This window comes from Rhipicephalus microplus, chromosome 2, assembly GCF_043290135.1.
Source record: "Rhipicephalus microplus isolate Deutch F79 chromosome 2, USDA_Rmic, whole genome shotgun sequence".
NCBI classification, from domain to species: Eukaryota; Metazoa; Arthropoda; class Arachnida; order Ixodida; family Ixodidae; genus Rhipicephalus; species Rhipicephalus microplus.
Genome location: NC_134701.1, coordinates 158,664,077 through 158,690,651, shown reverse-complemented (window position 1 = coordinate 158,690,651; position 26,575 = coordinate 158,664,077). Strand labels below are relative to the sequence as shown.

The 26,575-nt window shown below is 46.0% G+C and overlaps 1 protein-coding gene and 1 non-coding gene across 2 annotated transcripts; one reads left to right on the top strand and one right to left on the bottom strand.

Annotated features, from left to right (window-relative positions):
- Positions 1-2,100: 2,100 nt before the first annotated feature.
- On the bottom strand, positions 2,101-16,668 carry LOC142796425 (sperm-specific sodium:proton exchanger-like). The gene is made up of 2 exons (XM_075886960.1): positions 7,815-16,668; positions 2,101-6,254 (listed from the first exon to the last, which is right to left on the bottom strand). The coding sequence occupies exons 1-2, from the start codon at positions 10,935-10,937 to the stop codon at positions 5,901-5,903; spliced, it is 3,477 nt and encodes a 1,158-aa protein (XP_075743075.1). The 5' UTR covers positions 10,938-16,668; the 3' UTR covers positions 2,101-5,900.
- A 4,900-nt stretch (positions 16,669-21,568) lies between these two features.
- On the top strand, positions 21,569-21,650 carry TRNAL-UAG (transfer RNA leucine (anticodon UAG)). The gene has a single exon. It is a non-coding gene; the product is annotated as a tRNA-Leu (tRNA).
- The last annotated feature ends 4,925 nt before the right edge of the window (positions 21,651-26,575 follow it).

Below are 26,575 nucleotides of genomic sequence, written 5' to 3'. Positions count from 1 at the left end.
TATAAAACTTTCGCGGCAGTTATCACTCGGCGTTTGAGAAGCCTGATGCCCTCCTTAATAGGTCATCATCAGGCGTGCTCTATTCCTGGAAGAGAAATCCACAGTCTCTCCTTTGTTACGCGCGATATAGTTGCGTACACGTTAGCAAGATCAGCTCGGGGACTCTTGGTTTCACTTGACCAGGAAAAGGCATTCGATCGCCTCGAACATAGCTTTATATTTAGCGTAATGGCAGCATTTGGCTTCTCACAAAACTTCGTCGAGCTTCTCAGAAACGCATACCGAAATATACGCAGCACGTTATTTCTTGATGGTTTAGAGAGTGCGCCATTTCCGGTTACCCGTGGTGTTCGCCAGGGGTGTCCTCTATCCCCTGCGCTTTTTGTATTCAGCCTCGAACCATTCCTTCAATCGCTAATCGCTGATCCTTACGTTAGAGGCCTTCCTCTTCCAGGTAGTGGTACCGCGACAGTGACAGCATTTGCTGATGACATCACGTTGTATTTGAAGAATGAGGACAGTTTATCCCGTAGCCTACGACTTTTTACTACGTATGGCACGATTTCAGGTGCTGCGTTAAATTTTTCCAAATGTCGATATTTATTCATTGGTTCACCAGACGCAAGTCTAAGTTCCTTTTTCGGTCTTCAAAAAAGTGACTCTATTCGCATTCTGGGGCTTGATTATACTTGCTACGGCATATCAGCCTCCTTGTGGAATTCAGTAGTCGAAGATGTAAAACGACACGTCCGGGAAGCACAAGAGTATGATTTACCGATGCTCGAAAGAAGGTATCTAGCACAGACGATGTTTTGCGGCCGTGCATGGTATATATCTCATGTCTTACAGCCCCCATTACAAATCACCAGGTCGTTGCAATCCCTCATTGGCTCCTTTTTCTGGTCGGGTGGAACAGAGCTGGTTTGCCGAGCAGCTCTTGGGCAACCGAGAAACTGCGGTGGATTCGCATTCCCATCCGTCTCTGTTCGCTGCCGGCTACTTGCCCTACGATTCTTACTTCGGTTGTTGCATGGTGATCAGTGCCCCGCGCGTGATCTCGCCTGCTACTTCTTAGGCACCAAGTTACGCTATTTACTACCAGATGCACGGCTTAATTCTGCACCACAAACACTTCACGTACCTGCATTTTACTCAACGGCAGTATCTTTTTATCGACACGCGCAGCAGGTTTGTCCCGATGTGGACATTCTTGAAAGCCGCATTGTAGATACAACGGCGGCTCTTCTGCTTCCTCTGGTTCCTCCAGCCCGTCTAGCACGATCGAGACAAGTCTCGTGGAGCGCGATAACGGCATTGTTTTTGCCTGGTCACCTCCGTGACTTTATGTGGCGTCTTGGATGGAGAGTACTCCCAACACGGGACAGACTGGAGAGGTGGGGCATGGTCCCATCTTCCACTTGTCCTAACTGCCCGTTACAGGAGTCTAACCAGCATATGCTGCAGCAATGTGTCATTGCAAAGGTGTTTTGGAAGTCAGTTAACACTAGTTTTCGCGGCCTAGGTGTTAATCGCTTTGTAACATCTGGTCGCTGCCCGCGTAGTCGCTTTGCACGCCTTCTCATAGCTGCGGGAGCTTTTTGTTTATGGCGTAATAGGTGCGAAGCTGTTGCGGCAGATCATCGTCGTCGTGCTCTTTTTCCAATACTGGAACGCCTCTACTCTGAACTCATATCGTTTCTGTCGGAGGAATTGTTCTTCCTTGGGGAGGAAGAATTTCTGCGACAATGGTCGTGCCGCTTTCTGTCCGTAGTTGACAGACGCGTTCAATTAGTTTTCCACCTGGCCTGGTTCCTATAGCCAGGTCACCTGTCAATGTCTGATGGGTGCATGTAATCACTATGTGCTTACTATTTTTATGTGTTTGTGTGTGTTCAATATGGGTGTTAGCTCTCCTATATATGCATTTCATTCGAACGCTGTAAGTTATGTAACCTTTATGAATATTAATACCTGTTGTACATATTTTCTAACATCTTCACCAAGTCTTGTAAATTCTGTACATATATCATCATGTACATTGTCCATATTGTGATTAGTGCATTTACGTAGTATATGTACCGTTATTAGTACAACGGACTATGGACATGCTACGGACTTGGACACTTTAGTTTAAATGTGTAGTGTATGTTGTGCTTTGTCTTTTGTTTGTTATTGTACCTGTTATACAGACGCTTGTCTCTTAGGTTTGTTTCGTCCTATGAAAGAATAAACTTTTTCTAAACAGGAGCTTCGCCCCTAAAACCACGCGTTATGTATGCATACTTCGCAATGCAGCATGAAATATTGCCGTAATTATGCGTAGTACAAGCGTGCATTGCCATTAGAACACGGGATTATCACAATGACTTCAGCGTTTTAAGCCAGTCATGCACTATAAAAGGCACACACGCTACTTCACTCTTAAGGCCTTGTAGTGGGTGCATAGAGTGGGTGCATAGCAAGTTGGAAAAAAATTCATGTACTAAAGTATGCGCTAGGAATAAAATATCGCTACCGCGTTCAACACTCGGCTATCCCCCAATTTTTATCCCTCCTCCTCCTCCTCCTTCTTCTACGACGAATAGGGAGTCAGTTTAAATAGCAATAATCGAAACAAATCATGTGAGTAAAGGTACTTTAAATTTCTATTTCGTGTACAATCTTGAAAAATCGTCTTTTTTTCAGACATTCATCGCAATTATTTCAAGCGTTACGTTAACAATCAGACAGAATTAGCTTTATTTGCCAATGAATAGATATATACAACGATCGTGTAGTATATGCTAAAGGTGTGAAATAATATATAATGCCAGACGCCCCGGTTGCAGAGAAAGATAGAACGGCCTTTCCTTTGCAGAAGTATGAGTCCTTTTAATTCCTCATAGGGCGTGTTTATAAGCGTGGTTGCTCGCCAGGTCACGTGACCGTTGGAAAAGCTGACGCTGCTCCTAGGACTCGGGGTTGGTGAGCAGGCTTCAAGAGATCCATGATGATTTCTACTTTGACGGCTGATGTTAGCATCTGTTTTCAGTATAGGCGATGATAAATATGAATATTTGCCCAAGGTGGTTGCACTGAACATCTGGGGTACTTTACAATGCAAAGCCAAGTTGGCAAAACCACACTGTGCAAGAAGAAGGCACGCGCGCTGTAGGCAACACGCACTGTGGCTGTTATGTAAACTTGGTCAACAACCCTCCAGGGTACGCGGAGACAATCTGCTTATGAATTATTGTATGTTTGCTTGTCGGTTTTATAAGATTTGGCTACGTTTTCATGCTCTCAATTGTGGGTGGCACGCAATATGTATTGTCTGGTTTCTCTAGAGTGAGAGGATGTTCTAAGTTTTGATAAGGTACCAAAATTTACTGCGAACAATATTTAATGGCAAGAAGCCCGAATCTCCAGATTCCACATTGTCACAGTAAAACACTCTTTAGAATGTACATATTCTCACAAAAGCGAACGCAGTTTGTTTCAATTAGTGAATCGAGAGCATTTTTTTATGGTGCCTTGGTCTCACGCACATATGATCCTGAAGTTTTGTTTCTCCAGGATCATTTAGAATCCTCAAGGGTTAAGATGAGTGATAATAATTGAACAGATAAAGAATTGACCAGTATGAAAAATGAAATGGGTTATATATTAACTTCTACTGCCTAACTCCCACCTTGTTGATATTTAAGAGGCTTGTTAGAAGACCACTTACTTCAATACGGAAGTGACACTGTAATTGCAGCTGATGGATCCATGCGGGTAGAAGGGCAGTGGTTATTTTTTGAGAGACCGTATCCTCGTCACGTGCATATCGCATCGTGGACTGCACGTATACTGCCATGTTCGTATAGCAGAGCTCTTCGCAAAGTTGCTATCCCTTAAAAAAATTTCAGTAAATATTTCGGCTGTTATATTGAGTGATTCGCGGTCTGTATGGGAGAATGATGATATTGAAGGTCTATATGTATGGCTCATACCCAACGGGGGGGATTGGCAGTAGGTAAAGTCTCCTCCACTTCCCGTGTGCACAGATGTTTCAATATCTTACGGAATCATGGTGGCTTGTATATACATAAGGACACTGGTGGTTGAAAGTTCTGGCTTTTCTTGACACACTGCAGGTAATATGCATGCAGTTTTTCATAACCACATGTAGTACCGTCCACTTTTTTCATGGTGGACGGTACTACATCTTGTTTTTCGATTACTCGTGCCGAGTCTTGTGGGATGCATTCACATTAGTATATACACAAAAGCAACTTTACTGGAATGTCCTGAATGTTAGTGGTATGTGCAAAAGGTCTCATCTAGATTACAGCCGTTATTAGGAGTTTTCGGCTCCTCGCGGCTTACTCGGCCCGCGCCTGGACAGCCCAAGTTTGTCGCAAGGGCAGAGCTGTGCAACAAGCACTCGCGGAGGCGATTCTAGAAAGTGGTTCAAGAATCCCAGTTTTTGCATTTGTCGCATATATCTGGGTAGAGGTGCGAGGTCGGACAGACCGCTCTCGCTCTTAAAATTCACGTAGACTGGTGTCAGTATGGGTGCCAGGTCGTCGCGGCATATCTAACACACTTCGCTGATCCCGAATGGGAATGGGAAAGCCAGGCCTAGATGAGGATACAGGTGCCTGCGACTCTAGAAGACCAGCCCACCAGCCTATACTGCGTGGCAGAAATAAGTAGGGCACCTTAGCACGTGCGACACGAGACGCTTCAATTGTTAAGCGATGCGCACAACTCTTACGGTTATAAGACAGTTTGCGCCTTGCTCGGATCGCTGCGATCTTTATCCTCTTATACCCCGAAAGCGATGTAGCTTTCCAGGCACAAATAAATATAATCATTCGCTGGACTGTTTTTGGAGATCAATTGTAAGCAAGCGGGTGTGCTCAGCGATGAACTGCCACAGCCGGGTTTCTCAAGTTTACGGGCGCGATACACCACGGTGGAGATCACATGCGCTTTATATGAACGTCATTGGTCGCGGCTCACAATGAGCGTGAGGAATGAGTTACAGCTCTGTAATGAAGCTGCCATGTCTCATTGCGTCGGTTCACATTACACGAGAGACCCGCATCGAAGCTCTTGTATATAGTACATGAAGAACAAGAAACGGCCAAGTGATCGCATGTGCTGATCTAAGGCAGATCAGGAGATCGAAATGTCATATGTGGCAAAAGTTGTCTTTCGTACAATTATTCACAGTATTACGACTTCAAATTTCTGATGGCAAAGTACGCTACAGCTGGCTTTGCAACCACCACTGAAGAGCACGAACTTCAGTGCATCCGCCTCAAGCAATGAGCCAGAGCAGTCTACTGCACTGACTGTATACTGTAGCCAGAGCAGTCTAGTGCAATGACTGCATACTGTCAGCGTGTTCTGTAGCGACACCGTTCCCAAGTTCCACGGCACCTTCACGAGCCCTGAAACAGGCCTGAGTGTCGTCAACGTACTTTGAGAAGATGCACACAGCGCTAAATGAGCGATTCAGAAACAAATTAAAAAAACTCTAAGTGCTTCAGTTCAGCGTCCTTCACTTCATAAGTAGCAAGCATTTCGAGTCCAATCGTAATCGGTAAGATGCTGCTGTAACAGCAAGTCTCCGTGGCGAATACGTTTTGATAGCAAATTCTACACAAGGTGGATGATTATGAAAACTACGGCGAAATAATTATATAAACGAAATAAATATATAAAAATTGTAAATGTAACTTGGTGAAGAGAGAATCAATCTTCGAAAAAAGGTTAGTGTGCAAAACAAGAACTACATAACTATACTGAAGTTAAATGGCACAACAGTCTGTGTAGCTACTTGCAAAGATTACTGCATCGCCATGTGGTGGTTGTTCCGATGGCGAGAAGGCGGCACATATGTCGTGCCTTCGAGCGAGCCACATTGTTCAGCCGGTTCTGACGACCGCCATGGAGAGGGTGCGCTGCTTCTTGTAGTCGTAGTGCGTGAGCGGCTGGTGGAACCAGTCCAGGTCGCTCGGCAGGTGGTAGCGCATCACGGTGGTGATGAGCATTATGGGCCGGGCCCTGTCGGAAGGGATGCCCGGTAGCGTCATCTCGCGCACCGTGCTGGGGATGTACGAGGGCCCCGTGTAGAGCTCGTGCGTTTTGGAGCACTGGACAACGCCCTGAACCAGGATCACGTCCAGCACGGCCTCGTCGAGCGAGAAGTCGATGGCGTAGTACAAGTTGGGCATGATGCCGTTCTCCAGGAAGCGCTTCAGCTTGTCGTGCGTCCACTCCTGCCGAGCGGGAGAAGCACATGCGTGAGTCCGCAGTGCCACCAGTTTTGTTTTTTAACTGTCAAAATCCTTCGATGCGTCATGAAACGCAAAAACTCACCATCTGTACTGGCGGCGTCAACACGAATGGCAGCGTCAACAAGTACTCGCTATCTGTTCATGACGTCAACATATACGTCGTTGAAAAAGTGACTCATGACTTAATGATGTAGTCACTATGAAATCGAATGACGTGACGTTACCTGATGACGTGATCACATACTATCGCCACCTGGTTTAAGGTATGCTGATTATGGAGGCAATGTAACACATTGTTAGTTGTATGAAGCTCTCGAAGGTACCGTTAAGCTCACATTTTGAACAAAATGTCAGCTAACGTTGCCATTCGAAAGTATTTCTCACATACGATATATGGTTTATTTTTGAAGGGGTTCGACATCAGAAACAAGTGGATATAGATGCCCACAACACCTTAAATCTCAACCCCAGTTATGAAATACAGAGTTTCCGTTGTACGGTTATGTTCCAAAGCATATCGGTCGAATGGGGTTCCTCCAGAAGCTACTTGAAACAAGTCATATTTGTGTAGCTCATGAGCTTACTTATTAGGAAATTTAAAGCATGCCAATAAAAGGCAGTCATGAAGGTGCAGGGGCGTTATCGATATGTCTGTGAGCTGCATGTTTGAGATCCTAAGTAGGCCGACGTGCGACATGCGTTATTAGCCTTGGAGCGCTCACAAACGTGAAGTCGTCTTCGGCGTCAAAATGTTGTGATGCAAAAAGCCAACGCAATGTGAAGACGTCCTTATTACGTCACAAATTGTAAGAACTTGTGACGTTATTTTGACATCATGACATGATGTCTTCACGACAATTGGACACGAGTTCTCGGGCGGAAATTCGTACCACTATTCTCGCACTCGTCTCGGAATTAATTGCTACTCGCGTTCTCTTGCTATATAAAGCTGTCTCAAAATTGTCGCACGGCCCTCTAAACGGTCGTCAGTGGAGCGCTGCCGCAATCATTGAACACAGATACGTAATACGTTCCTACAATACACAATTGAGCTTATTTGCTGACAGTTGTTAGCTTTTACAGTCTAATAACACTTTTCAGAACCTCCAGATATTCCGTTAACTTCATGATAGACTGTACAAGAGTTAGAAACTAACATCTTATCAGTGGTACACTCTTTAAGTAGGTCATAAGTGTGGAAAGCGGATAGGCAAGAACAATTTATTGAAGAACATGGAGGCGAGATCGGCATTGCAAACGTTTGTTTTTCACTACACTGAATCGTGCCAAGTTGACACGGTAATGTTCTCACCCAACTAGCAACGCGACTTTGACTTATTGCGCGTACATCACTTCCGATACCTACGTTGTTCTTAAAATCGGTTACACAACAGTGCAGGCAACGTCTATCTCTTGTTGCGTTCAACGCCAGGTGATTTCTCGTACTGAAAAATGCGCCTGAAGAACAGCGCACGCTGTTGTTAGTTCTAAGGCGTTATTATGAATTTGGAAATTTTGAATCTATCAAAGCTACAGACCTACCTGGTACCGCTTCTGCTTCACGAGCACGGCAAGCCCGATGCGAATGGCGACGCTGAACCACATGCGGTAGACGAGGTTTGGCGCCTCCGGGAGCTGCTCGACCAGCGTTGTCATCTCCTCCATAGGGATGCAGCACATTTCGACGTCCGTCTCGCACGCACACTGGCACACCGACGGCCTCGACGTCAGGAAGCCCAACAGGCCGAGACTGTCGGGCGCCACGAGGTAGTCCTGGAAGGCTCCTTCGCAGAAGTAGAAGCGCGTAGAGTCCGAGTTGGCGAGCTGCACGGGGTTCGCCCAGGGCTCCTCGTTGCAGCCGCTCACCCGGACGATACCTGAGCAGATGATGAAGACACAGTCGTGCATGTTGTTCTTTTCCACCAGTAGCTCACCTTCCTTCAGATATTGGTAGAAGCAATTGAGCAGCTGCGGCACGACGTCGCGCGAGAGCCACGGCACGCTGAGCATCGTGTTGAATGCTGTGTTGCCCACGGTCACGCTGGCGGGCATGCCATCGGCGCGCTGGATCATCCACGACAGGTTGGAGAAGAGCAGGCTGAACTGCTTGTCGTCCAGTAAACCCCCTTTGTGTAGCTCCCTGAGGCCGTCGAACGCCTTGTTAAGGATCTTTCGAGCTGCCTGGCGAGTCTTGGTTGCCACTTCGATATTGGGGTAGCGCTGCTGGATGTCCACAACGTTTTTGAGCGTGTGCAGCTTGTTCAAGCCACTATTCTCGCGTATGGAAGCCGCCAACTGGGGTATGGCGATGAAACGGGATACCTTGTTCATCGCCTCGTCTTCAGCTGTGATGTAGGCCCAGCTAAGGTCATACGCGTAGAACAGTTTGCGGTTCAGCAGCCCGTTCAGCATGTCCCATATCCACAGGAATAGCACGTTGCGTTTCTGCAGCGTCTTCACGATCCGACACGAGATTACTGTGATGAAGCTTATCTGCAGGACGCTGGTGTAAGTGGCGTCAGGCTTGGTGCCGCCGCTCACGGAGGTCATGCTGATGAGAAGGAACTCGATCACGACCAGGAAGTACATGATAACATCAAGCTGCTTCCAAAGATTCTTACCCATGCGCAGCATGCCAAGGGTGTACACCAGGATGACCATCTCTATCGAGTAGAGCAGAATGTAAGCTGCTTGCACTGACGTGGCGATCGACAGGAGTAGCTCGTACTGGGAGGGATCCGAGCGCTTTTTGATTATAAACAAAGCCAGGCCACTGAGCAGCAAGACGAAGCCCAAAGCAACGAATCCGACTAGCGCATGGTACCAGCCTTCCTTGAGCATGGCTGACAAGAGGCTAACGTGCTCTATGTCCTCTTCGTCATCTTCCGTACGTGAGCGGGTGGAACGTCTTGTATTGTATTGGCGCTTCTTGATGGCTTCGTCACCGGCGAATCGTTGCACCAAGTCCTTAAGCCCATAGATCCAACTGGGGACGGTCACGAAAGGCTTCATCATGGTGTAATCCAGGGAGACTTCCTTCTCCTTAGCATACTGTAGGGCGGCCAGTATCTTGCTCTTAGTTTTGCTGTGAATCATGCCATCCTCGTATTGCTTGTTGCAACAAACCTTCTGAAGCCGAAGGATGGAACAACTGGCCTTCCTTGCAGCAGCATTCCTGTAGGCGAGTGCCGGCAAGTATGTGTCTGTCTGCTCTGCGTGGTCGTCTTCGTCGACGTCTTCATAAGGGTTTTCGATACACGTGTGCATCTGAACCCACTTCCAGTCGGCACCCGAGAACTTCTTGTCTCGTCTCTGAAAGTTAGTTGATGAACTCGCTGTGTTTCGAAGCGCGATTATGACCATGTTCATGTTGGCCCTTTCCACGTCCGTCAGTGCCAGCAGCCCGAGGATCGACATTAGCTTTGGCAGTGTAGTGGTATTGAGGACTTGCACAAGGAAGAGCGTGCCCAGGCGAACAAATTGTTCCTGGAGGGCGTGCTTGAGGTTGATGGTCGGAAAAGCTCTGGTCAAGTCTAGGGCGATCATTATGGCGCCCTTGAAGTTCGCCCAGGCCACAATCAAGCACTGCTGCCAACTCAGGCTATAACCCACTGATGCCAACAGCGGATACAACACGATTATGGTGACAAACCGGACACCGATTTTGGCAACGTACGCGTTGACTGGGCTCATTATCTCGTGCCACGACAGAAACTCTCGCGAGTCTCGGCCTATCCGAAAAGCAGACAGGAAGATGATGACAATTTCGTAGCCGTACCTGATGAGCATCCAGAACTTTCTGATCGATATCGGATTGTACACAGTGGCATCTGCATGGGAGCTAGCGGCGAGACCCATCGAGAGAATGGTGCTGATGCCAGCACCGTGCATAAACTGCTCGGCGAAGGCCCACGTTGCTATAACACTGATAGCACTCACCATGAAGGAGACGGGAAGGTCCTGTGCCAACGCTATCATAACCATCGCGAGTGCGTGTCCCAGCGCCTTGCCCACCAACGGCCCGATGAACAGCGTAGACGTGACTGTCCTCAAGAAAGCGTAAATAGTCAACTTCTCCGGCAGCGTGCTGAACCGGTAGGCCATCCAGAGAACGGTGGCTCCAATGAGCGGCTCTCCCATGATGATGGTCTCGAGTATGTGCGAGTGGGCCAACGACAGCGCGTTCATGTCGGACACGAACATAAGCTCTGGACAGCACGTGAGCAAGCTGATGAGCACCGTATCGGCCAGGTGCTGTTTTTCGGCGTCGCGCATACCCGACATGTACAGCATGAAGAGCATGGTGCTCAAGAGCAGACCACCGAAACCAAGCAGCACGCACTGCCAGAAGCACTGCCTGAACAGGTGGCTGCGCAGGTTGATCGAGCCGGTAAACGTGAGCACGGGCAGGTAGAGGAACAGCAGCTCGCGGATTTGCTGGTCAGTAACCGGAAGGACTTTCTCTTTCACGTCGTAGCCGCTGACGAAGCGGCCTGCGCCGAAGCCCAGCGCCGCAACCACGGCAACGACTGGTATGTTGAAGAAGCGTCGCAGCGCGCGACACACGCCGGCTACGATGGCCACAAGCAGGAGGATGATCACGCTCACCTGCCTGTCGCGCAGGTTGAACTCGACGTCGCCTTGCTTGCCGATCAGCGAATTCATCTCTGCACATCTGCGTCTGTAGACTGGCTACGACCAAGAATTAGGCCTGGAGATCGCGATGAAGGCCTCCGCGTGAACCGTGCTCGCGTGACCCGTGCGTCCGAGGGTGTCTTCTTCATTCTCTGCCATGTCGTGTACTGACATATATAAAGCTGGACTCCCAGCATCTCCGTTATGTCTCTTTTGCAAGGAGTCAGAATCAATAGATCATTTCTTTTTATCCTGTCAACGATATTCTCATCAATGGAAAAGATACCTGGTCGAACCGATTGAGAAGCTAGGTTTAAAAATAAACGTGGAAGTAATTTTATCCTTCTGAGGGATTACATTAGGTTATAGCCACAGGGAGGTTTACTCTGTCGTGTGTGCGTTCATAATGGCAAGAAAATGATTACCTTGTTAGTCTATTGTTATTATTATTTACGGCTACGAGACTACCTGAGTGTGAATACCTGACTTATAACTAACACGCTTGATGATCCTGCCGCCCGGTTCTTGCCGATCCCACATTGTGGGCGAGTGCCAACAAAGCTTAAGGCACATCATCATCATAATCATCCTCATCATCATCATCATCATCATCATCATACCTTCTGTGTTGCTTTTGCTGGCCTAACTGTGTACAGACTCTTTCAAGAGCCGTATTTTTTTTCGGGCCTGAGTTTTGTCTACAAAAATAATATTTGTGCTTTTAGTGAGGACCCACGACACTTAATAGTAGTGGAAATAGTAAAAATACTTGTCATTCAAAAGCTGATGTTCTTGAATTCTCAGATGAAAGAAGAATATATCAAGGAAGGATTAGAAATTGTTATCGAGTACAAATAAAAAAAAGCGGACAGCGTTATTAAAGTTAAAGGAAAACCGAAGCGCCGCCAACATGAACTCGTTGAGAGAGTGGTAGTTATTCGCCTGGACACACACCTTACCAACCATTATCAGTGGGGCTAAATTTATTCTAATCGGTAGTATAATGCTGGAATAAACCTTGCGCAAACAAACCTCAAGTTGTTATAAAAGTAGCTAGTTTATTTTTGTGCGCCCATTCGCTTTGCTCCCCCTCCGATTCACGGTTATTTCAGCTCAAATAATGCATCTCTTGGGCTCACTGATTATTTGCAAAAGTGTAAATGAGAAATAACAGGCAGGGTTAGAAACTTCAGGCTGAGCTTTTTTCAGCAACGTGCGAGATGAGTACTCTTTTCAGCTGGCAAAAAAAATCTCGGGAAATGTATGTAAAACATCGCAACATATCCATGGAGTGAATGATGATGAGTGAGGCGAAGCGTCCGTCAGTCCGTCTGTACTTCCATCTGTCTGTTCGTTCTTGGTTCCATTCGTTAGTGCGTTCATCCTGCATCAGTCCGTCTGTTCTTGCGTCCATCCGTGCATTCATCCGTCCGTCTGCGTATCTATGCTTTCAGTTGTCCATCCGTCCGTCCATGCGCCCGTCCGTGCGCCCATTCGTCCCTCCGTCTGCTTGCCTGTCTGTCGTCCATGCATCCGTCCATCTGGTAAACACTTTAAGTACCGCCATCTCGCACATTTTCATCGCGATCGTAGTCGCGCGATCGCCTCTCTCCTTCGCCGGTGGCACATACCACCCATGTATCCCCTATGGCAAATACCAGCTCTCTCAAGTATGCACCACCAGCGGTTACGCACGACAAACGGGGGACGCACAAACCACGCCATAAGGAGCATCGCCCCTGAAAAAGTCGTTCATATACCCATTTTGGTAGTCGGTGTCACGCGGAGAAATGAACAAGTAGTGGCCTTTTCTCCCCATCTTTCTTCCCCAATCCCCCTCCTCTTTGAGCAGGGTGGCGAACCGAATGCTACAATCCTGATTGACGTTCCTCATTTTCTCTCAATCAATTCTCTCTCTCTTCCTAGAGAAATGTGCAGTATTTTTACTTTTTGAGTAAAGTTTGTGAGTTGGACCGACTTCTTTGTGCATTTTGAATGGCCATGCGTACGTCGAGGGCACGTGTGTAGCGGGGAACTTTATCGGAAGGGGGAGAAGTATTTGAGAAATGTGCCTATTTGAGGAATTCGTAGCAGAACAGCGCAGAGACGAATCACAAAGAAGATCTGAACAGCACGAGCCCAACTATACCCGCTCTCCATTTTGCTGCAAATATTTGAAAAAGGAACAATTTGGAGCTCAGAGAGATTCATAGGACCCTCCTGCTGTCGACTCCTCAGGCTATGAGATTGATCATTGGCTTACCAAGCACGTCGAATTTAGTGAGGCCCAAAGGTAACATATTATACGACGTAGCGTCAATACTCACCTTAGAAAACAGATGTCACTTCTACCAATCTGAAGTGCATGTTACTGTGCGGTGATGCGCATATGGAAAATTGGTAGACCCTTAAGTTTCTACTTCAGGAGTTGAACGCGATAGCGATGTTCTTTGCCTTGTGCGTACTTCAAACACTTGGTGTAATCTTTCCGAATTTGCTAGGCACCCACTGCGTGGCCTTAAGGGTGCAGCAGCGTGTGTGCCTTTTGTAGTAGGAATGAGGTTATTAGGATAATCTCAAGTTATTATGTCCGATGGAAATTTACGTTTGTGGTTTACGCCGTGTTCGAGCAACTCTTGACTATATCTTGCTTAGTCACAGGAGCATATACCGAACATAAGCTTTTCACATTGTGGTAACAGTAAATATATAGCCAAAACTGTAATCAACACTGGCGTTGACCCGACATGAGCCCAAATTATCCCAAGGGCGAAACTCCAGGTGAAGTCGGTAGCTCCGCCCGCGTAGGCACCGGTGGGTTAAAGGCTTACATGATTCCAGAAGCACTCTGGACGGAAGGGAGTCTTCCTTGAAGCCTATTGTTCGATATGCACCAACTCCAGTCTTTCTAACTGTTTACATCCGAAGGCCCTTGGTTTGGGCACGACCAGAACATATTATTAAACAGACAGGGAGTGTGTCCGCTACTTTAACATTCTGCGGCAAGGTTCATGTAAGTTTTGTTAAGCACGAAAAGTGTGATATAGAATGACTTTGCCTGTTGTCCACCGCTCGAGGCAGAATTCATTTAACTCCATTCTACGCCATTATCACTATATGTTTTTCAGCAAACTGATCCAAATGATAACGTAATACCGCGGTGCTGTTATGACAAACACTTTGTCAATTTGGCTTTAAGGTGAAAGGTCTGGTGGTTAAAAAAAGGCGTAATCGTTCTAGCACTCTATCGACAACACTACAAGAGCTGTCAAAGCTTATTTCACTCTTACACCAAAGCGACTCTGTGGTATTGCGGTGGCATGGCATACAAAGTACACTCGCGTGATCGCGTCTTCTTTCCCCGTTTTTTGCCTGAATACAGCCTGTTTCTTTAGCAAGAATGTCTGACAGAGGCACTCTCTGATGCATGTAGCATTTCATTTGCGGGGTGTTTTCACATTCGAAGGGCTTTCTTCAGCCACAAAGGCACACACAAATTTATCGCACAATTTGTATATCACTAAAATAGCAAGGATATATGCATCTGAAAGTTGACTAGAAGAGATGAGAATTTGATGTATATAGATAGGTTCTTGTTCAGTTACAAAATTTAATGTAAATGCACAAAAATTGACCCTGAAGGAAACTGCTGCACTAGAGTGTACTGACAACAATAAGTACCGGGATTGCTTAGTGTGACGTCGCTCTGTGTATATTTGGTGACGCAATCGCACTGAAAGCCAGCGCGATCGGTTCACATCATGAGGAACCCTCTCATCCTCTTCTATTGTTATCTTTTCTTCTTGTTCTGAGTTCTTCAGGTTAAAAGAAATCATGTTATCACCATAGGGCCAATGCCTCTAGCAACGCCTGTCGGAATCTTTAAAGTGCCTTTTGATTCCACGTTGCATTACACAAATATGAAGCTGAGAAATGCTTTGCGCTTGGATGTATATATAGCATTCTATACGGCAACGTGTGGAACGAATATATAATGAGAAACAGTGCGCCTGTTTACATTGACAGTGTAAATCTACAGCGCAGCACTACGCGACGCACAAGGTCGGCTGAGTGTCACTTTGTGTCGGTAGCGTGGCCGAGTGGTTTAAGGCGCTGCTTTTAGGCACCAGTCTCGTCGGAGGCATGGGTTCGAGTCCCACCGCTGCTAGAGCAACATTCTTAGCTACAAACTTGCCTTTTTATAATAAATTTAGCGCTGCGCAAGCAAGCCTAAGCTGGTTGAGTTTTGTGCACAAAGAGAGCAACTTACTGGAAAAATGAACAAAAAAGAGGAATTATCTTTTAGATTAAAAATTACGTCAAATTATCATGCCATTACGTTGTCGCTGATTTCGCGCTACATCAAAAAAGGAAAAAATTGCTATTGTGCGTAGATGTGATGTAAAGATGTAACTATTTTGCCTAAGCGTGCTACTTTTTTTTTTTTTGCTCGGAGTTGTCAATCTTCTCAACTATTGCATCGCGGCTTTTCCAGAAATGAGTACATGGTCTCAATATTGACTGCCCATGTTTTCGGGGACCACAGCAACACTGTCAGACATGTATAGCTTTTGCCTCTTTTGTTTGGCAGAACTCAAGGAATAACCATACCGTCACCCGTGCATGCACGACATTCGTCGCACGCACAAAATATCGTGCGCAAGCAGGCGTGCAGGTGTTTTACGATGTGGAAGTGACGCGAGTTTGCCTACGCAGCTGTAGAGCTGCAGCTGCGAGTTGTAAACTATCATGGTGTGCAGACGAAATGAAGGTGAATGCACATTACGTGAGTGCAATCATATAATATTCGGGGTTTGAATTCACAAAACGGCGCCGCGATTATTAGGGGACGTCGTTGTTTAGGGCTCTGCAAATTTCGACCTTCTGGTGTTCTTTAAAGGGCACTAATATTGCACCGTCACAGTGTACTAGAACACCATAAGACACTACACGAGCCTATACATTTCTGCTACATTGAAAGGCGACCACCACGGCCGGGGTCGAACACACGCGCGTGCACGTTTGAACGTCTTGAGAAAGATCCAACGCAAGAACTACAGTGTGCGTAATCTCGCCATTGTGCCTTATCAGCTTTACGAACGATACGGAGGCGCTGTTTCCCTGACGTCTTAAATATATGTAATTAAAAGCTTGTCATGCACTAGGCCACCAGGCAGAAAAATTATAATATGAAAAAAGAGGAATGAGAATATTGAAAGAGGGGAAGGGAAGGAGCTTGGTGGGTAGTTTTCGTAGCCCTTTTTTTGAGGAGCTGTGAACAGTACTTTTAAACATCATCTTCACTCTTCTGATCCTTCATACTGGGCTGCTCCTGGCCACATCGTTCCCTCTTTCCAGTCACACACGAAAGCTACATTCCAAAATAACACAAAAACTTCAAAATTTGTTTAAACCTTCCCAGGTCGCCCTTGCACAGTATTAGATGGGACACAGCTCCGGGAGCTTTTGATCACGCCTGTATTTTTAATACACACCCAGCCATGAAAACTTACGAGGGAGAGTTCTAGAGCTATTGTGAATGTTCATAACGTATGAAAGCATGGCTGTTTCACTTTAATAACAAAATTATGGTCATGCAAGTGACGTAAGATATTACAGGCTGAAAAACTTTAAGCCTAGGGTCCCTGGTTTTAGTTGCTAGGTGTACCTTTGTAAAGAGTGCCTTATTTGGTAATTCACACACACACACACACACACACACACACACACACACACACACACACACACACACACACACACACACACACACACACACACACACACACACACACACACACACACACACACACACACACACACACACACACACACACACACACACACACACACACACACACACACACACACACACACACACACACACACACACACACACACACACACACACACACACACACACACACACACACACACACACACACACACACACACACACACACACACACACACACACACACACACACACACACACACACACACACACACACACACACACACACACACACACACACACACACACACACACACACACACACACACACACACACACACACACACACACACACACACACACACACACACACACACACACACACACACACACACACACACACACACACACACACACACACACACACACACACACACACACACACACACACACACACACACACACACACACACACACACACACACACACACACACACACACACACACACACACACACACACACACACACACACACACACACACACACACACACACACACACACACACACACACACACACACACACACACACACACACACACACACACACACAAACTCACTCACTCAGTCACAAACAAACATGAAATTCATAGGTTGCCGTCAAATTCTTTTACTGTACATTTTATAAATCAATTGGTACTCATATATTTCAAATGATTAATATAAACTAATAATAAGATCTGAATGACGAAAAGATTACTTGCCGACGGCAGTGGGCAAGTGGTTTCACCCACATTAACCGAGAAGCCTAATTTTATTAAACTTGTTTTTCTGTCCCTATCAAACAAAATGTTATCGAGAAGAGTCATATTGTTGCCATCATAAGAGACCCGTCTCTTCACCATTTTTTTCTTCTGTTTCTATCTCCTTCCCTGTGTCATGCTACGAGATATGACGTAACGTCAATGAAAACCTCGTAAGCATCATGCTTTGTGATTGCATGCACATATAATTACGAGATTGGGAAGCTGTCAACTGCTTTTCGCTTTAATGTTCATATCAAACACGTGTCCAACGACGCCTAATCAGGAAACCAACAGAGCGTCTGTTTTCGTAGGCATTGTATACATTTTCCGCGAAGCGCCACGGAGTCCCATTAGAAGCAGCCGTGCAGCGCGACGTGACGGTAGCGTGGCCGAGTGGAAGACCCTGTGAAGACGGCAGACAAGAACAGTGCAAGTAGCGTGGAAGAGCCACCGGCAAAGACGCCGACTGGCAGACGCACCAGCATGAGAGCAAGAGCTGGTGGCACCACGGACAAAAAAGCTGTAAACAATTCTCTTCTACTGTGCAGTGAAACCGGGCGGTCGGACGGGCCTGGAGGCGTCTAGCGTAGCGCTAGACGTGCGAGGTAAGCGCCATGCTCCGGGCCTCACTCCTCCACATGGTTGTAATGGCGCCTCAAGTATCATTTAGCTTCGCCACGCTGAATGTTAGAGGCTTGGCTTCAAAGAAGAAGCAAAGCCAAGTCTACCGGTTGTTATTGGAAGAAAATCTGGATGTGCTTGCAGTGCAGGAGACGAAAGTTGAAGGCGAGGAGGAGACTGGGAGCATGGTGCTTAAGTTTACATCACGGTATTTTGCCACTGTGAGCCAGGCCATAGGCACATCAGGGGGATGTGTTCTTTTTGTTAGAAAACTGCCAGGATTAGTCATAGAAAAATTCTTTTCTTGCTCTTCAGGCCGAGTAGTATGGTGTGATATTGTTTATTGTGACACTGAATGGCGCATTATATGTGTTTATGCTCCAACTATTGGCCAGGAAAGATCGGTTTTTTTTTTCCAATTTACGACAACATATGTGTACTGGTAGGAAACTCTTATTGGTGGGTGATTTCAACTGTGTCTTGAATGAAAGTGATAGATCAAGCAGGCGCAACGTTAAAGATAGAAGCAGTGATGTCCTGGCACAGGTGATTATTGAACACGAATTAGTAGATGTTGCGGAGTGTTTGCATAGCTCCCGAGATGTGAAGTATACCCACTTTCAAGGCACAAGTAATGCCTGATTGGATCGACTTTACCTTACGGCAGATGCGATAACCCAGTGTAGCAGTTATAATGTTGTCCCTGTTTCCTTTTCCGATCACTGTCTTGTAAAATGCAATATCGGGTCAAAAAAAGAAAGGAACGCCTTTTCTTGGGAACAGTGGAAAATGAACTCTAACCTCTTAAAGGATGAGTCGTTTAGCGCATCAGTTATTAAAGAAATAAGTAATATTAACAAAGAGTGTAGGGACAAAATAGGAGAAGAATGGGAGCTATTCAAGCAGCGAATCAAAATAAAAGCAATAGAGAGATCTAGCGTTTTATCTTTTGAATCTAAGAAGAATGAGAAAGAGCTTAGACGAACACTTGAGAGACTAACAGCTCTTGAATGTGAAAAACCTGGAGTATATGGTGACGATTTGCGGAGTAGTAAACAGAGGATAGAGGTATATGAGGAGGAACGCTATCGCGGAGCGCTAGTGCGAGCCAGAGCAGCATCAATGACTGTGGATGATCGCCCGACGAAGCGAGCGCTTGGATTAGAGAAGAGTCATGCCAGACGAAATCACATAGATGCCATTGAAGTCAACGGTATCGAAGTTTCGGACAATGAGAGCATAGGACGAGCGTTTGGCAAACACTACGAAGGACTCTTCGCTGCCACGCCCATTGATTCAGAGGAATTTAAGCAGGAGTTCCTCAGCAGAATGCCGAAGTTGTCAGATAACACCAAATCAGCTTTAGAGCTATCTATAACGCTGACGGAAGTAGAAAGGGCTATAGATAAAATGAATCCTGGCTCCAGGGCCGGACGGGCTTAGTGCTTCGTTTTATAAGGAGTTCAAAAATGAATTATCCCAAGTACTTGCAGATGTCTTCAATCAAGCTTATAAACTTAATGTCCTCCCTAGGTCCTTTAGTGAAGCACATACAGTGTTGATACCTAAGACAGAACACTCGGAGAAGTTAAAATTAGTTTCTTCGTATAGACCGATATCACTAACTAATTGTGATTACAAAATTTTAATGAAAGTACTAGCACGGCGACTTCAAGGGGTAATCAAAGAATTAGTAGGGCCTCACCAAACATGTGGGATTATGGGACGCTCCATTGTGACTAATATACACAAGATGCGCTGTGTGCTCGAGTGTAGCGATGCCAATCAAGTAGGGGTAGCCATTCTACAGATTGATCTCGAGAAAGCTTTTGATTGTGTTTCCCACAACCTTCTGCTTGCCATTCTTGACCATGTCAACGTTGGTTTTGTAATCAGAGATGGAGTATCTATGGCATACCGGAACTGCACAACCCGACTGGTAATCAATAAGACGCTAGGAGATACAATTAACATAAAGCGTTCTGTTCGTCAGGGCTGCCCGCTGAGCCCCCTACTTTTCAGTTTATATATAGAATCGTTGTGCTTAGCAATAGCTCAAAACAGTTGCATTCGTGGCTATAGATTACAAGAATCTGAAACTAAAATTTTGGCATATGCCGACGATGTGGCTGTTTGTTGTATCGATCAAGATAGTGTTACCACTACCATCAGTGTGATTAAAAGGTTCGGCAAGGCAACTGGCAGTCTAGTAAACTGGGGAAAGTGTCTGGGTTTCTGGCATGGAGAGTGGTCATCAAAACCAGACTATTTTGCCAATGTTAAATGGGTGACCACACCTGTCAAGTACTTAGGGGTGCCACTGGAATTTTATAAAGATAATGAGAACTACTGGCAAGAACAAGCGAAAGAAATCCGGACGAAAGCTAATAGATGCAACGGTAATCATCTGTCAGTGTTTGCTAGGGCGACTGTCTGTAATCTTTTCTTTGCCTCAAAACTTTGGTATGTGATGCAAGTATTGCATTGTTCAAGGGCAAACATACAGAAGTTCCATCGTATCTTCGCAGTGTTCGTGTGGGCTTCGAACTGGGAGAGATGCAGTCGAACTAATCTGTTTCGAAAAGTGAAACACGGAGGGCTTGGTTTAACACATCTTTTCATACGCCAAGTAGTAAATAGGTTCTTTTTTTTCGCTACACAAGGGACCCTTTCTTACGTACAGTGTGCCAAATGAGACTGACGCGGGCTTTACCTGGATATGTGGTTAGCACGCATGACATGACCGGTGCTGTGCGCGGGTATCTTAAAGAGGTTATTCTAAGTGTACGGTTTTTATCTGTTAGATTTTCCAACGAATATTTGTTTTCAGTGACTCGAAAGAAGTTGTACAAAGATGTATGCGATGTTGTTTTACCTGAACCGCTGTACCGTGCCATGTACGCTGGAGGTGAAGGGAAAGATGTGCTTAAAAGAGTGAAGAGAATGCAAGTGGCTCCTGGCGCGAAGTCTTTCTTTTTCAAGCTGCACACAGGTACACTATCAGTCAGGACATTTCAAGCAGACCGTGGTTTTTACTTACCTTGGGGGACAAATTGCCTTATCTGTAAAAAACCGGAAAATATTGACCATGTTTTCTTACATTGTTGGGAAGGAGTATATTTTTGGGATGTACTTCAAAGGACGTTACAAAAAGAATTACCTTTAAATTCATATGGTATAAGATTTCTGCCAATAGTGGACGAAGAGGGAATGCCTTTTGATTTGATTATGCTATGTGGACTTCACTGTTTATGGCGGGCCCGTATGGCGGGTTTCTATCGCGATCAGGATGCACGGCCTGCACGAATGTATTTCCGTGAATGTATGGCCAAGTATGTTGAACTGCAGAAAACTCAGGAGATTGTACCTGAGTGGTTGTCGAAGGTGGAGCCCTTGGCAGCACTTAGGGAATTTTAAGTTTCTGTCGGACTGTTGCTGCTTGTTTTTGTTCTGCTTGTGGTTTGATGTATGCGCCTGTAAACAGGCAATAAAGCAAAAAAAAAAGGTAGCGTGGCCGAGTGGTCTAAGGCGCTGGTTTTAGGCCCCAGTCTCTTCGGGGGCGTGGGTTCGAATCCCACCGCTGCCAGGATATATTTTTTCTTGATTGCGTTGAAGGGTTTTATTATTTATCTTAATGCAATGAAGCATCATCCGTTGGTGGCCAGTGGTATGAAAGATAGCAATCCGGTACAAAGCCCAATGAAAACAATATTTGGTAGAATATGATGTCTGGTAAGCTTACTAGCCATACTGTTTTTAAATATTAGACGCATATACTTTGATTGCAAGGTTAGCTTACTACGTTATTCGCAGGTGCCCATTACCAAAGGGAACACGCTTTTTCGCCTCCCCAATCTATTGAATCGATCATAGGTATGTAAAAATTTTCCCTCACTTTACTTTTCACTAGAAATTATCAACCTTGGCAGTTAGTGAGTCATTGATTCTCCAGGAGTGACTACTGGCTGAAGTCAGTAGTTAAATATTTTCGAGTACTACGAGGACACCCACAGACATGTAGCGGTTGCCTGAGTTGCGAACAACTTTCCACGAATGAAAGAATGTTTGCCTGTGCAAGATATTTGCTGCCCACACAGGCCTAGTGTGGCGTAAATCGAAATAGCTCCACAGCTGCAGCTGCACATGTATGCGAGTGGTAAATAGATGTCAGGTCATGAAAAGAGCATGCACATCACGAAAGTGTGTTCTTATTGTTTCAGCCAGGAACCAACGTAGGAATCTGTGGTGTCTATATAATCTCGCCATTATAACCTATTATAAAGAAGATGCACGTTTGCGATAGAGGGTACTTACTTATCTTAACAGAAAAAGGTGCTAAGACAAATATGAATGAAAGAGGAAAAAGACAATACTGATGCTGGCTTGCCGCTTCATGGTTGATGAAAAAAGAAAAAAAATATAAAGTTTTTTTTATGAAGCACGTGGTATCGTTCTCGACCAAGACAAGAAAACTGAAATTACGTTTCATTGCGCAAAACCTTGACTGGGGCTCATGCGACTAAGGTCTAGAAACAGTCATATCATAGTTATAAATAGCATGGAACACTGGTGAATCGCAGCGGTATTTTCTGTTGTAATGAAAAAATGAAAAAAATATTATCTCACACACGGCCAGCGGTGCAGCCAGTAATTCTTTTACGTGTTCACACACACACACACACACACACACACACACACACACACACACACACACACACACACACACACACACACACACACACACACACACACACACACACACACACACACACACACACACACACACACACACACACGCGCGCACGCACGCACGCACGCGCGCGCGCACACACACACGCACACGTTGTTGTATACAGTTTGGTTACATCTCTCAGAAATATGCCTAGAGATTTCTCATTTAAACTTTGGTAAGTATGGGGGTAATTCTCGAATGACGAAATTTAATATGAATTTATAGTAAAATCTAAGCAAAGAGAAGCACGTGACTGGACACTACAACAATGTACGGGAAACATTTTGCACCATGTTACAAACGCTTACTGCCCCCCCCCCCCTCCTATTTTTTGACATCTTTGTACTCGATATAGCTGAAACACACCGGTGTGCTCACTATTGGGACAGAGGGGGCCACCCTATATGAACACCATAGGCGTGTGCTGGAGACCCTGCAGAAAACGCCAATCGTGGCATAGAGTGTCTAGAAACTATATATTGTGGGGCACACTGCCAATTTCTTCAAGCAGTCACAACGTAAGATTAGAATTTTCAGTAAAAGATTATCTGAATGTGACAATTCGTTGTCATCATAAAATTCCTATCACTCCGCATTTCTTCCTTTTCTTTGTTACTCCTCAGCAATGCTTCATGCTACGAAATAAGGCGTAAAATTGTCATCTCGAACCTTTCAAGTGTGATACTTTTTTGATTTCACATATCTGGGCTTCAGTGACATAGCCCTAGGGAGAGTGGGGGGCATTTGGGAGTTCCAACCCAATCTGAAATTTTAAAATTTTGCTTGCCTATGTAATGTTGTCCATATATTTACTACTTTGCGGTATGAAAATAGTTCATAAATCAAGATGGCGACTGTTGCATTTTTCGAACACCAACATGTCGTCGTCCTCTTCGCACACCACAGCATTGTCATAGCGCCTACACCGCAACATTGACCTCCAGTGGCAAACGCGCCGACGCGGCACTCCTTGGCAAGTGTTGGACAAAAGGTACAGCTTCAGGCGAGTGACGTGGATGATGTGTGAAGATGAGGAGAGCACTGAAGGGTTTAGAGGATCTTTATCGTAGGTAACATCAGTCACCTGCCGCAGCACATGAGAAGACCCTGAGTGCTTTGACAGAAGCTTTTAGGCCAGGCCGACACGCCGAGACAGAGACCACTGAAAAACGAGGTGAACCGGATTGAAGCGGTCGATCCGGTAGAGGCTGTCAAGACTAGGTTTCTGACGGAGCTGCGTGCCCGAAAGGCACCAACGGGCAATCTGACGGCCCAGTGGGCTGTGCTAATAGTGTGGCTAGCATATGCCGTGGATGGACAGGTGGGCAGGGTTTGGTAAAAGCGGGTTGAACGGCAAGGTCAGTTCTCTTCCATACAAAAGGTAGAAAGCAGAATATCCCGCAGTGTCGCTGCGCAAGCTATTCTAAGCGAAAGTGACAAAGGGTATAAAGCGCAATAGTCTAGCCACGTTGATTAGTCGGGATGTACATGGCGAGCACGTCAATGGGCGTGCGATTCAAACGTTCTGTGAGGCCGTTCGTTTAGGACTGATAGGCCGACGTAAGCTTGTGCTTGTTTGCAAAAGAACAACGTAGGTCATCGATCACCTTAGATAAAAAGTAGTGACCATGGTCCGTGACAAGTTGATGAGGAGCGCAGCGTTGTAAGATGACATCGTGTATCAAAAAGTCGGCGACGTCTGTAGCGCAGCTGCTCGGGAGAGGCCTCGTAATGACAAAATGGGTGGAACGATCTGCAGCGATGGCGACCCACCTGTTACTACTGTTAGAAAGAGAGAAAAGGGCCCAGCAGGTCGAGGCAGACACGAAAGAAAGATCAGCAGGTATGTCGATCAGTAAGGAACCCGGCAGTGTGTGCAGCTGGCATTTCGCGGTGTTGGCACGATTGACAAGAAGCAACATAACATTATACGGAACGGCAGAGGCCGGGCCAGAAAATGCGTTGGTGGACACGATCGTACGTTCTGCAGCACCAAGGTGGTCGGCTGTTGGGACATCATGTAGTTGCTCAAGTATGGTTGAGTGCACATCAGTGGGTGCTACGAGTAGTTCCTGTCCCCCGGTGTGTATGTTCCTGTGATATAAGGTACCGTCAATGACAACGTCGAAGCAAACTCTCATTTGATCCAGTATTCAGGCGGTTGAATAAATTTCGTAGGGACGCGTCACGCCAGTACTCACCGCCTATGTTACCGAAAGCGGAGAGTGAAGAAATAGATAGACGTGTCAACCGTTACGAGATCGGGAGTGCCAACCAGGTACCGAGAGAGGCAGTCGGGTTCTTGGTGTAAACGGCTGGACTGGTAAACCACAGCGTACGTGTATTCCTGGAGGCACAGATCCCCACGAATAAGGATCCTTGAGGGCTGGAAGCCAGCGTAGAGCGGGATGGTTTGTGGTAACAGTTAAAGCTCGGCCAATTAATAGGGGTGCAACTTACCAACGGTCCATACGAGTGTTAGACACTTGTGTATTTGCGTTCGGCGAGAGAAGAAGCCGACCGGCATATGGAAGAAATCGATTATGACCGTATTGACGCTGGACAAACAACGCGCCAATACCGCATCAAATAGCATCATTGCGGACCTCAGTGTTAGTGGATGGGTCGAAATGGATGAGAATGGGTGGTATGGCCAAAAGTGTTATAAGCTGGCAAAAATCCGTGGCTTGATGAGAACCTTACTCAAATGGCACATCGTTCCTTAGGGGATTAGGGAAGGGGCGTGTAACCTCTGCGAAGTTTCTTATGAATCTTGAGAAATATGAGCAATCGTCCACAAAACGTCAAACGCCCATGGTACAAGCTGGTTAGGCAAATTGGAGGACAGCAGGAACTCTGTCGGCATCAGGGTGGGTGCCAGATACGTACACTAGATGCCATCGCATAGCAACTTGGCGATGCCCAAAGTGACATTTCAAAGTTGTAGCTCGGCCATACGAAACGCTGAAAGAATGCATGAAAGTCACTTGAGGTGAGATTCACAGGCTGGGGCAAACACAGTGACGTCGTCCAGATAACAAGGACCGATAGATCAATAAAAGCTGTGCAAAAGTGCATCCATCATCCGGTCGTATGTGGCCGGCGCATCGCTTAAGCTGAACGGCTTGAGTTTGAATTGGTTAGAAACCATCAGGCGTTACGAAGGCAGTATACTCGCTGTCAAAGTCATATACGAAGATTTTACTGTGGCCATAGCGTAGTTATATTGCAGAAAAGTAGTTTGCATCATAAATACAGTCCATGACACCATCGATACGACGAATCAGGTAGACCTCCCTTTTGGAGACCATGTTTAAACGTAAATAGTCCACACAGAAACGCCAGGTATTGTCTTTATTTTTAACTAAGACCACAGGGGACGCCCACTTACCCGAAAAAGGCTCACGGATGCCTTTTGGGAGCATCGTGTTCTGTTGGATAACTAGGCGCTCTGGTGGTGACACTCGGTAGAAATGCTTGTGAATCGGAGATGCATTAAGTGTATTTATGTATTGATTGACTTGTGAGGTTTGACCTGAGGGCCTAACGTCCAAGTCAAATATGTCTGAGTAGGTCGTAAAAATATCACTGAGGTTTTTGACTTCAGACGGCGATAGCTCTGAGGCAATCACCTTAGTTACGTTGTTGGGCAGTGTAGAATATATTGCTGCGTCAGAACTATGTGGCTTTGATACACGACTGCGGACAGTTTAGGTGACACCGATGAGATCGTGCGCTTGTTCGATGGTGACAGAGTGGCGATAACAATGCCTCGTGGT